Below are 12373 nucleotides of genomic sequence, written 5' to 3' on the forward strand. Positions count from 1 at the left end.
ATCATGCACCTATTAATATTTCTATTGGTCAATGCTCGTTAGATCCTTACAAACTCACTGGAGTTATTGCTGCAAAATGCTGATATATAAAAATATATTTTTTTTTTGACAGGTGATGCATAATCAACAAAAAAGTTCCAAAAGTTGTGAAGGAAACATATGTTCAATGTAACATGAAGAGTACAGTATGATTGGCCGAGGAACATTACAATTTTTTTTTTTGAAAGGAAGGGACTTCACGTTTACAACGGAACAAAACACCAGCAAAGCAAGACACTACAGAAGTAGTTCAGTTTGAAACCGAAAAGAAAAAAACAAAACATTATTGTTGGTATTCACAAAAAAACCGACCTACATTCACTCTAGGCACCACACAGGCTTAACCCTATCTAGGTTACAACTACATTTAGGAGCAATGACCCCTCTAGGGTTTACAATATTGTGTATATATATGTGTGTGTGTGTGTGTGTGATGTGTCAACACATGCAGAGACAAACTTCTGATACCTAAAAATTAATGCATTATATTAATAGATGATATGATAGGAATTGAAAAGAAATAAAGAAAGAAAGAATCAAATATCTTGACAACAGTACTTCTCTTGCAACTCAAACCCACGTCTGTTTCACAAAAGACATAATATCTCTAGCATGAAACTTCAACATACACTTGTGTGAGAAGTTCACAGTCGTACATTTATTCACTGTAAGCAAGAGAGAGTGAAAAAGATGTGTCGTTAGTTAGCAGATGAAACTGAGGACACCCAATGAGTAAAACAAACTAATTAAGTAAAGAGGAGCCTGAAGGCGTGATCTGCAAAGAGCCACATTGATTTTGTTGAAGTGAAGGGTCCTTTTCGTATCCTTGAATTTTGTTTTGACACCGAGATGTTTCCATTGGTCGGTTTAATATCTCGGATTATATATATATACATGCTCTTTATTCCTCTCTCTCTCTCTCTCTCTCTCTCTCTCTCTCTCTCTATTTTTATTTTTATCTTTTTATTTTGTTTTGTTACTGCATGCATGCGTTATTCAAATTATCAGCTTTTGTTTTGTTTTCTTCTTTTTAACTTATTTGAAGAAATTTAAATGATGATCAATGATAAGCTACCTCAAACGAAAATGGAATAAGGGTTTTTCATCATACATTGTATATTTGGTTTAACTTTCTTTTCTGAAAAGATAAAGACATGCAGCTTAATTAAAATTATAAATATATTATTATAAAGGAAAATAAATAAAGGTCTCCCCTAGAGTTAGCTAATTGGATATTGCAATTGTTATGGAATAATTATAATTATGTAGATATTTATCAAAGTAATCTTTTATCTCCCCACCAAACAACTCTTTATCTCCCATATTTTTTACTATCTCATAAGAACTTATGACTAATGATGTATAAATTTACTATTCGTTTACTTCATATGTATGGTTATACGACTCTAAAAAGAGGGTTTATCTCCTTATTTGTATATACTTAAGGATGAATAAAAGTTGTCTCTAAACTATTATTATGTCTCTTATTTGCTCTTTCTCTCTTATTATATTGTATTCCTAATTAATGAATAATTTAATGACAATTATACTTTTAAATGAATTCACCATTAAAATTTTTAATTCTCTACATTAATCAATTAATGGTGTAAGATTTTAACCGTGCATCCAATTAGCACCCACTAGTCAGTATTGAAAATGATGATCTAGTTAAATTAGTTGAGTAAAGGTTCTATAACATGTGAATAAATTGGATGCGATATAATATCGTACAACCAATTGGGTTTTTGATGTAACTGATCAAGTTTTGGCAATATTGCTCCTGCTGTGATGAATTCAATCGTGGATTTTCTTGCCAACAGGAGCCGCCATTTCGTTCAGTTTTGATGTTGGGGATGAAACAACAACAGATCCCCTCAAATACTTGGTGATAAATGATTAAATTCCCTTCTTTAATTTTATTAGTGCTTTCATCTGAGATATATACACTTCTATAATTTAAAATAAAGAGAAAAAAAATAAAAATTAAAGGACTGGAGGTGGAAATGTAGGCTGCAGCTAGGTCTAGAGTACTGGATATACATACAAAATTCGTAGCTGATCAGCTAAGCTAAAGAAAAGCAGTTACAACATGCAGCTAATAGTAATATACTAAATTACTAATTATATATATAGCAGTCTTTTGTAGTAGTAATTGATTCTGTGTGGTTCTTGTGGAGTAATTTGCATTCCGTCCTCAAAAGTTTCTGTTTCGTTCTTGACAGCAGAAATCACAATCCTCCAGAGATTAACTCAATATTTATACTTTAATAAATTTAACCAATTAACTATCTTCGTTAGACCAACAGTTTTCACACAGCAAATTGTTGAAGGATTGATGTCCCTAATTCTAATTAACACCTAATTCAGGAGATAAATCAGAGGAAAAAAAAAGAGATAAAAAATGACGATGTTTCATTAATAAACCAGAGAATTATTCTCAAAAAGAAATTAACATTAATATGTAATATAAAAAAATTAAAAAAAAAAAAATGAAGAAAGCAACCCAAATGGGCAGCTATTTGGCATCTTGTGAAGTCACGAATTAATGCATGTTAAATTGGAGTTACTAAACTATATCTTCAAATAGCAAAAAGTGAGAAAAGTTTCCGTTTCCTTTTTCATCAAAGAGAGGGGAGAGAGAAAGAGCATTAAATGAAAAAAGAAATTATAAAGTGATAATTAAACAGATAATTAAGACACAACCACTAAGGAATTAAGATAGTGATAGAAAACTCTGTAAAGGCTGCGAGAACGGATTCATATTACGATCGGATTTCTCAAGGAATAAGACAATGCATATAAGGTTAATTATTATACACTTAAAAGGCAATTGAATAAAATTAAAAGCCATGCAAATTGCAGCAGCTTTAAACATTCCCTATAAGGAGGGATCAGTTAATTGGCATTGCATGAACAAGCGCAGCTGACCTATAGCCGTCTAGCTACTGTCAAAGCCTCATCTATCTATCTATGATCTTTTGCACAATCTCTCAATTTTCAGTATTTTGACAGTTAGCTCTACTTAGCTGCGACTTTTTTAGTGTAGTTTCAGGCCTATACATATATCTTCATAGCCTAGCCAGCTAGTGCTTAATTAATTAATTAAGTAATTAAACGTCAACTTTGATGTTTCTTTCTTAACTAATCATCTTTTTCTATTGATTTATTGTTACTAATATATATTATGCTCTGCAGGTGCATACGATCCCAAGAAAGAGACATATCCGAGAAAGGTGCAGAATTAAGTGTAGGTTACACAGCAAAGATCCTGTGTGTGAAAGAAAGAGCTAAAGCCACAGCCACAGCCCCAGTTGCTGATCAGCATGTTGTTTCTTTCATCTAAAGCTCTCTCTGTTGTGACAGTATAGACTGCCTCATTTATTTTGAAATGATCGATCGATCGTCGGTCGAGCTGTTTATTAGCCAACTCTAAATTATATATGTTTTTTTCTCGTTCAGATTCAATTTCACAAAAATCCCTCAGACTTTGTACTGAGGTATCTGAAACTATCATTAAAAATTTATCGGAAATCGCTCTAACTAAGTTTTGGAGAAACTCCTCCAGTTAGTAACTAGTACTAATTAAGTTCTGGTAAATTAGTAATTAAAATTTTGTGATATAAGAAGTCTACAGTTCAAACCCGCTCATATGCATGTGAAAGAGTTAAACATTATATGCTATTTCTTTCGGAGAAAAAAATAGATGTATGTACATAATCAGGATCATCTCTGTCAAGGTTTCTTGTTTCATTGAGTAAAGGTAATTTTTTAGTCTATATTACAGCTTAAAGAGTCAAAGTGCCAACTAATAAAGCTATTATCTTTTGAAAATAACTATAGTATACCTAGTCTTCAATTGTTGAAAACTTATTCTATAAATTTTCATTCCTTACTTGGGAGACTCCGGATAATGATATCTAAAGACATAAAATTAACAAACTATGAAAATCTTAGAGGTGCAATTGAAAAATTAATAGGTTTTCAATTAATAATCGGAGGCGTCATACACACATCGATCAATATATTGTAGAAAAGCCTCTATCGCCTCTATCGCCTCTATCTTTCTACATTGTTTGTTCCTTTTGGCTTAGGTTAAGCAATAGCATTAATGGCGGCACCACTCTGTGCATTGACAAATTAATGATTTCATCGATCCTACTATGCAATTTCATTATTCTTATATTTACAAAAAAGGTAAGGTAATGGTGTTACAAACACTTTTTCAGCTATGATTAATTTGAGTTTTTTCGATTTCATAGGATAGGATTCTCTTCCATAAAAAATTAAAAAAGTCTTTAATTAATGATTTTTGGAAATTACATAAGTATTTATTTTCTTAATCCTATTATAATTTATTGTTGTATGTACTATTTGTAGGACTTTAATTAATACATTTCTCTCAGTTAGTTGAGGTTTCATTAAAAAAAAATTGTAAGACTTCAGTTGTCTTTTCCTTTACTAATCGAAATATGTACCTTCTTTTTTTTTTTTAATATTGTTATACAAATTCTACAATTAGGATCTTCTTCGTGGCGTGTACTATTCTGAAACGCTGTTCAAATTCTTTAAATCCTCTCAAATATTCGAGGGCTATCACTCCACTCACATTTCGTGAGGAAATTCTTTAAATCTTCTCAAATATTCGAGGGCTATCCACTCCACTCACATTTTGTGAGGGATATACTGGCTCCACTCAAATACTCAATTATCAAATAATTGAGGGAGAATTGTAAATAACCTCCATAAATATTTTTATAAAGATTCGAACTCAACATTATATGTGCAAAAATTTTTCCACTGGACTAAAGGCCTATTGATTGTACTTTCTTTTTCATTCAATATGTTTTACCTCTTTTGAAGTTTATTTTTTATTTTTAAAAAAAGATGAGAACTCAACAACTTAATTAACCTATGGCTTGGATAGTCTAGTCTGTGCGTAATAGCAGTGTAGGGTTAGATTTGGCTTCGTTTTTTTCAAGTGCATAGATCCTTGTGTTTGATGATTAATTTTCCCACCAAGATAGTTCTTACTGTAAGCTTTGCACCAATCCTAATCTTTTATTAAGTGTTTTGTTCATTAGTAATGTGTTTTTTTTGCATATTTTAAGAACCTGAATATTGATTCTTATGAACTCAGGTACGAGATCTACCCAATCTTTTGTTGTGAGGTCTTTTCAGACTTCCAGGCTGCATTAAATGTTCATTCATTAATTTTTCTCAGGTGATTACTTTTATTGACTAGCCATAGCTTTAAAGCTGTAAAATAATAATATTCCGATCGATGTAAAATGGTCTCTCTTTTTTTTTTTTTGATAGGGATGTAAAATGGTCTTGATTGAGAACGAAAGAGTTCCAAATGAAGCCAAGTACTGGAGATCCAACTTCCCAAAATATTGATTAATAAGTGCTAAAAATTACCATTAGGTCGTGAGTCACTTGAGTGGCTAAAATCTACACAAAATATTGTTAGAACTTAAATAATTAAAATATTGTGGGAACTAAAATAATTAAGTGAAAGTGGTTTTTTTCTTTTCAAATTATTAGTGGAGTAAATATTCGTTGAATATTAAAAATAATAAATATATAAGTATTTATCTCATATAATATGAGTTGTAATCTGTAAATTTGAGTAATTATTTTATGTAATTAAAAAAATAGCATAAATTAGCAACTTTCGCCATTTAAGTCCTTCGTAGCTAGTGATCTGTGATCCTTTTTCACTTTGCTTTCGTGAGACTTAATGAACTTATGCTCATCGTCATTTGTTCTTCTAGGCGAAGGCTTGTCTCTCAACAATTTTCACTTGATTCGTGAAGACTTTTCGAAACTGTAATTCTTTTTTTCACTTGATCATCATTTTATTTTATTTTTTTAAATTATAATCTTTGTGCTGAATTGTTTTCTCATCTTTCTTTTTCCATCTTAATCCTATCCCATTAATTTTAAAAGAAATTTCATTTTGCACACACTATTTCCGAGTTCGGTCAAAAATAAAAATTTTGAATTAATTCAAGTATGGACTCTGGGTGCTATAAAAAATATATATTAATAAATATTATATGGAATTTACTTATTTTAATTAGTTTAATCCACATTGTGGTGAATTAAAAATAAAATAATAAAAATATATAAATGTTATAATGGATAGACAAAAAATTTTAGTAGGTTAAAGTAAAATGTTGAAAATAAGGTGGCCAATGGTAAAATTTTTTTTAAAAAAGAGTAAAGTTTAAAATTAAACGCCATTTTTTTTTTAAATTCTTAACTTAAGGGTGGGCAGGGCTACTCTAAAATTACATGTAGTCACAACATCCTGTTTATGTGACAGGAATGAATTAGTTAGGTAAAAATATTACATTATCCACAGATTTCCACTAAATCTCTCATAACACATAATTTATCAACTCAGCTTATATAACAATGTTTGTACAACTGATTGTAGTTGTATCATTATTAATTTATTATGATATATTTTTCATTGTATCACATAATGCATGTCAACTTATAGAAATTGCTTTGGGGCCTGTTATTGCTTTTGGAAGGTTTAAATGTGATTTTGAAAAGTTAAAAATTAATTTAAGTGTTTGGTAAATTTTTTTTTAGAAATCACATTTGGTAAAATTACTCCATCCTATAGCAATTTTGAAAAATAGAGAATGAGTAACTTTTCAAAATCTGATTTTAAGAATTAATTTTAGGGGCCTGTTTGATAGCGATGGCTAATGAAATAAGATGCTTTTGTTGTACGGATGAAATAAGCAAACTAATTAAAAAAGTTGCTTAGTGTTTGGTAAACTGTGATGTTGCAATTGTTGTGAGTTTGAAAACCAGAGTACATGCTTGTGGTAAATTTTATTATGAATATATTATTTTATTATATAATAACCAAAATATACATACGTTTAAATTACCTTTTATTTTTTAGTGTTGACATACCTTTTTCTTTTTAAAACACATTAAATTACATAAAGTGAAAATAACTCAATTAAAAAAAATCTAATGAACTTCATAATTTGTAATATAAAATGTGATGAAAATTGATACTAATACATAATCCAAATAACATAAAAAGTAATATGCAATACATTCACATTAAATTTGTCACAATAATAATCCTCAACTTTTTCATTTTGTGATCCAGAGTCATTAGTATTGTAATATTCTTCTTGAGTGTCAATGTCTTTTTCTATTCCTTCATCAAATATTGAATTATGATAATTTTCAAAGTTGTCAAAATGAAGATCACATTATGCATGCCTCCTTATATAATTGTGCAATGACATAATTGTTATTAGCGTGATTCAATTGTGGCGATACTATAATATCTAATGGTTTATATATTATAATTTGTAGAAAATAAGACATAATTGTCTTTTTGCTAAGATATTAAGGTTATAATAAGAACTTTAGAAAAGTGTTGTTACTTATTTAATAAACTTCTTATAAAAAAAAAAACCTTTTACCTGCTTTTTAAAACTACTATCAAAATGGAGAAAATTATGAAATAAACAGCTTTTACAAAATTTACTAAACATTATTTTTGTCAAAAATTATAGGCTTATTAAGTTTTAACCTGAATCCTAAATGGGGCTTTATATTTAATACAATTTCATATATCCTAATGTATTCATGGTATAATACTACTATAATCCAAAATTATTCTTATTAATTAGGAAATAAAATCTTAGTTTCAAAGAGATTATTATTATCACTGATTTTATTGAGATAACTAAATAAAAAAATAAAGTTAATAATATAAAATATTTATTTTAGTTATCAATTATTATATGTTCACAATAAAAAATATTTTATATACACATTTATAAATATTTAAATAAATTTTATTTGAAATTATGTCTAATTTAATTATTTATACTATTACAACAATTTAACAATAAAATTTATCGAATGCATACAATTACATTTAAAACTCAACATTTTTAAAAATACATTTTACCAAATATACTGATTCTCTTCATAATTTATCGTTTTACAACACAGCAACGAACGATACTATTGTACGAATAGTTTGCGTGAGTTGACTCATTGACCACAATGACCAGCTCTGGCAACATTGATAGAATTCAATTGTGGCAATGACATCATCTCACAGGAATCAGGTAAAAGACCTGTAATTGTGCTAACCTCATCACTCTGTGATTCATAAAGAACCCGGATGAGTCATCGTTAGTCGATTTTTCTTGATCTCATGGTCTTTGAATGGAATATTTCGCAAGACTTACTAATTATTCATTTCTGTCCCACTTTCTTGTTTTTACTGGCACAACTTGTGATTGCCCTTTGAGTGCTCGATGAATTATTGACAATCACTGTTACAGCAGTAACTTATTTTCCAACGTCTAGTTCCACCATTTATACATAATTTTAACCAAAATGAGCACGCACGTAAGACCAAAAGTCCTGTGTAAATAAGCTTTATTATTATTATTATTGTTTTTTTTTTCCTTTTAAGTCTTTTACTATCAGCAGTAACGTTTGTAAAAGCATGCACATGCTCCATATTATTGCATATAGCTAGCAATTTAATGTGTTGAAATATTATCTGCCATTTATAGATGATTGTGAATACTTTAGATTTGGTGTGATGCAATGAAAAAATTAAACTACAGTTTTACAATAATCTTCAATTGATTTGAATTTCATGCAAGCTTTTAACTTGGTGATGTTGGAAATGATTGGCGAAGACCGTCTCATCAGTTAATTATGCTCCAGAGATTAAACATTAAGAAACCTTGTAGCTATCACTTTTCCAAAACAGAACAAGCTTATGTGCAATAGACAATTATCTAATAATATTGTTGATAAACCGAGAAATAGAAACTCCTTTTTACTGCCTTGAGTTCACAAATTTGATTGATTCTCGTCAGAAAACTATCAGCAGAAAAAGTGTTTAATTCAATGACAGCCACTTCTCTCTCTCGGTAATTGCCTGTATTGTGCAAGCATCTCGTAACCACATATGACTTAAACAACTAGAAAATTCCAATTTTGGGTTTGGATTTTGATAAATCATAAGAGAGAGAAAGAGAGAGAGAGAGAGAAACAAACCCATAAAACATAATAAGAGAATAAAAGAAACAAAAACAAAAACACATACGTGTATATATATTTAAAGCAAAATGAATAATAATAAAAAAAAAAAAAAGAGAGGCATTGCATTCCATGCAAACAAAAGAAGTCCAAATGCAAAAAGAAGTAGCTAGGAACTTTCAGTTCAATTCTAACTTGTAGTCCCACAAACTAGTCCCCCCATTGTTTCACAGTTGGTTATAATAAGTAGCTCCAATACTGTAATCATCGATCCCGAAAGGCTTGAAGCCAAAGTAGCTGAGCGTGTACATGAGCTCAAAAATAAAGCTGCAACAATCCCTGTACATAAACAAAAACTTCTCTTTCTTTACTTCGCTTGCATGACCCCATTTGTGATTTGTCAGCTTGTTATGTCTCTCTCTGAGGGTGCCGTGTCAAACCAGATTCGTTTCATACATACACACCAACTTCATTCAATAGCTAGCACTACACACTGTAACCAAATCTAATAACAAAACAAACAAGCCCAACAAAAACAACAAAAACAAGAACAACAACAACAACAATAACAACAACAACAACAATAATAATGTCGCTCTTTTAATTAGAACCCATCTTGAAACCGATTGATCGACGAAGGATGATCCAAGCTGCGCTGCTGTGACCCGCCTCCTACAGCAGCTGGTGCATAGCTCCTTCCCCAACTCAACCCGTCTTGATCCTGATTACTCAGCGACCCGTCTCTACCACCACTAGATGATCCAGCCATGTCCGATCCACGGCTCGAACCGGCAACAAACCCATGTCCAACTGGTGCACCAATGCAAGTGTAACTGGAGTCCATGAAATTATTTAGGTTACTTTGATTGTGGGGATACTGTGAATGCGGGCTGCTGCTGAGGACATGGCCAACGTATAACTCATTCATTGGTTGATGAGGTGGGTACTGATGAGAGGGGCAAGAGGCGAGGCTTGTGGATGAAGGATATGGATATTGTGGAGGTTGCGGCGGCGGTGGAGGTGGTGATATGAGCGTTGAGGAAGAACCAGTAGAATATAGTCTTGGCGGGTATATTGATCTGAAAGGATCTCCAATGTGGCCTGCTGGGTGGTAGCTTCCTGGCGTCATTGGATGGCACCTGCAATAATGCAAAATTAAGAAATAACTAGAGAAATCAATATGATGATTGTATTAATAAAGTTATAATGATGTCGCACTTCCTTAATTTATTTTTCGTGCAAAAACAAGAACTGATAGATTCTTTTAACCCCCTAAAAAAACAAAATTCAAGTGGGCATGGCATCTTCCAATGAAGTTTAAAACAATTTATGGGTCCAAATTTGTTCAGTGAAAATTTTAACATTTCGAACCTAGAAGAAAGAAACGAAGAGGGTATGGATGCTAGGGCAAGAAAGACATTAGAATTACATACCCTAGGTGAGGAGGGGGACCTTGGACGGCTAGGTTATCGTTATGCTGAAAGACCAGCTGACGAGCTTTGTTCAGTGTCTCCGTCTCCCTTTCTGAGCGACCACAAAACATATCAAATCAAAACTCAACTTCATCAAAGAATTTTTAGTCTTTAGATGCTAAAATTTGACCAACAAACTCAGTCACACTTCAAAGATTGACATGACTGTGCTTTTAGAGAAAGAAAAGACACGATCATTGATGTAACTAACAGTTGCCCGCTGTACAAATATATGTATATAGATACAGATATATGTACCTATTAAAAAAAAAAAGATACAGATATATGTTTATTAAAAAAAGAAAAAAGAAAGTAAAGAAGAAGAGGTACTGATTACTGAATGATAAAGAGTGATGTGATGAGTTGGTTATCAATGAGCAGAGAAAGAAAAGACTAGCCTTGTCGGTGGCGGTTCATGTGTCCCCCAAGAGCTTGAGATTTGCAGAACTTGAGGGAACAAAACCTACACTCATAGACCTTCCCGCACTCATCATCTTTCCCATCCTTGGCGCCGCTTTTCTTTTTCCTATGGCCTGCACCTGCTCCTGCTCCTTTCAATATAAATAAAACAAAACCAACCCCGGCCCATTCAAAAAGGCAACTTCGATGAGATGAGACATTTCTTCCCCAACCCAACCATAGCTAATTACCCAACAAAGACTTGTTATTTGTTTAGTAAATAATATTATTAAAACTAATCCTCTCCCCTCTTTATATATGCTTATTTATCTTTTAAAAGCTTTCTTACGAACTTGCGCATGGCTTGCTTAAATTAAATAGCATCCCATTGAAGACCGTGAAAATTTACTATTATTGTATATTATATGTTATGTTTCTTTTTTTTAATTTTAAAAATTGTTATATCATTACCAGTGGAAGAGCTTTCATCCAAGACTTGTTTGCTGTAATCTTCAGGCAAGTTGTTGAGGTCCAAGGGATTGTTTTCCGGTCTCCTGCAAGAGAAATTAAGATGGTGAAAAAGATTGATTCAAAGAGGTAGAGTAGAAAGAAGATAAACAAATTGAGTTTTTAGTGGACATACATGGTACCGACAGAGAAAGACAGAAAAAAAATTAAAATATAAAATGGAAGTGAACAATATATGTATATGTGTGTGTTTGTGTGTATGTGTGTATTGTGTTGTTTCAGATTCTGATGGCACCAGGAAGATAACTAAAGCTTTAGAAAATTAAAGGACTTTCAGTTGAAGAGTCTGCTTCTGCTATATAGAGGCTATAGTTGAGTGAAGGTGGAGAAAAGAGAGCTTTGAAAGTTCTCTATCAGTTTCTCTGCCACCCACTCTGGACTCATCTCTCTCTCTCTCTCTCTCAAAATTGAAAGAACAGCAAAGGGACAGTGGGTCTCGTGACTTTAAAAAGATCAAGTGAGAGCCCTGTTTATGTTTTTATTGGTGTGAGTGGGGAGTAGCCTCTTAATAAAGCCAGGTGATTATATCATTTGGTTAGAATTCTAAGGGTAATGGAAACTGAGGACATTGTCTTTGGTTGTTTTTTTTTTTTTTTATAATAATTATCCTTCGGGGCTTGCGTGGGCTAGGTCTATTGCCCTAGAACTACTAGTATTATGTTCAAATGATGCAATGAAATGCGATAAATAGTTATATAAGTTTGCTGTTAAGATTTTATCATTGATAGAACACATTCAAACACTCATTCTCCTGCACATTTAAGACTAAAGCAAATTACAGGGTTTTGGATAACAACAATTAATTCAAGATGATATTAAAACAGGATAACCTGCTAGCCTTAAATATATAACATATATGCTGTTCTATTAATTGTTTCTCATAC

The 12373-nt window shown here is 31.6% G+C and overlaps 1 protein-coding gene across 2 annotated transcripts; it reads right to left on the reverse strand.

Moving 5' to 3' along the window:
- Positions 1-9142: 9142 nt before the first annotated feature.
- On the reverse strand, positions 9143-11945 carry LOC102619262 (zinc finger protein JAGGED). Of its 2 annotated transcripts, none has more exons than XM_025094633.2 (5): positions 11605-11945; positions 11433-11515; positions 10961-11107; positions 10524-10614; positions 9143-10229 (listed from the first exon to the last, which is right to left on the reverse strand). In XM_025094633.2, coding segments are annotated over exons 1-5 (858 nt in total). In that variant the 5' UTR covers positions 11607-11945; the 3' UTR covers positions 9143-9694. The 2 variants fall into 2 exon arrangements, with proteins under 2 accessions (XP_024950401.1, XP_006468703.1); XM_006468640.3 differs by having other exon boundaries at positions 10961-11113.
- Between the last annotated feature and the right edge of the window lie 428 nt (positions 11946-12373).

Source organism: Citrus sinensis, chromosome 2 (assembly GCF_022201045.2).
Source record: "Citrus sinensis cultivar Valencia sweet orange chromosome 2, DVS_A1.0, whole genome shotgun sequence".
In the NCBI taxonomy this organism is placed as follows: Eukaryota; Viridiplantae; Streptophyta; class Magnoliopsida; order Sapindales; family Rutaceae; genus Citrus; species Citrus sinensis.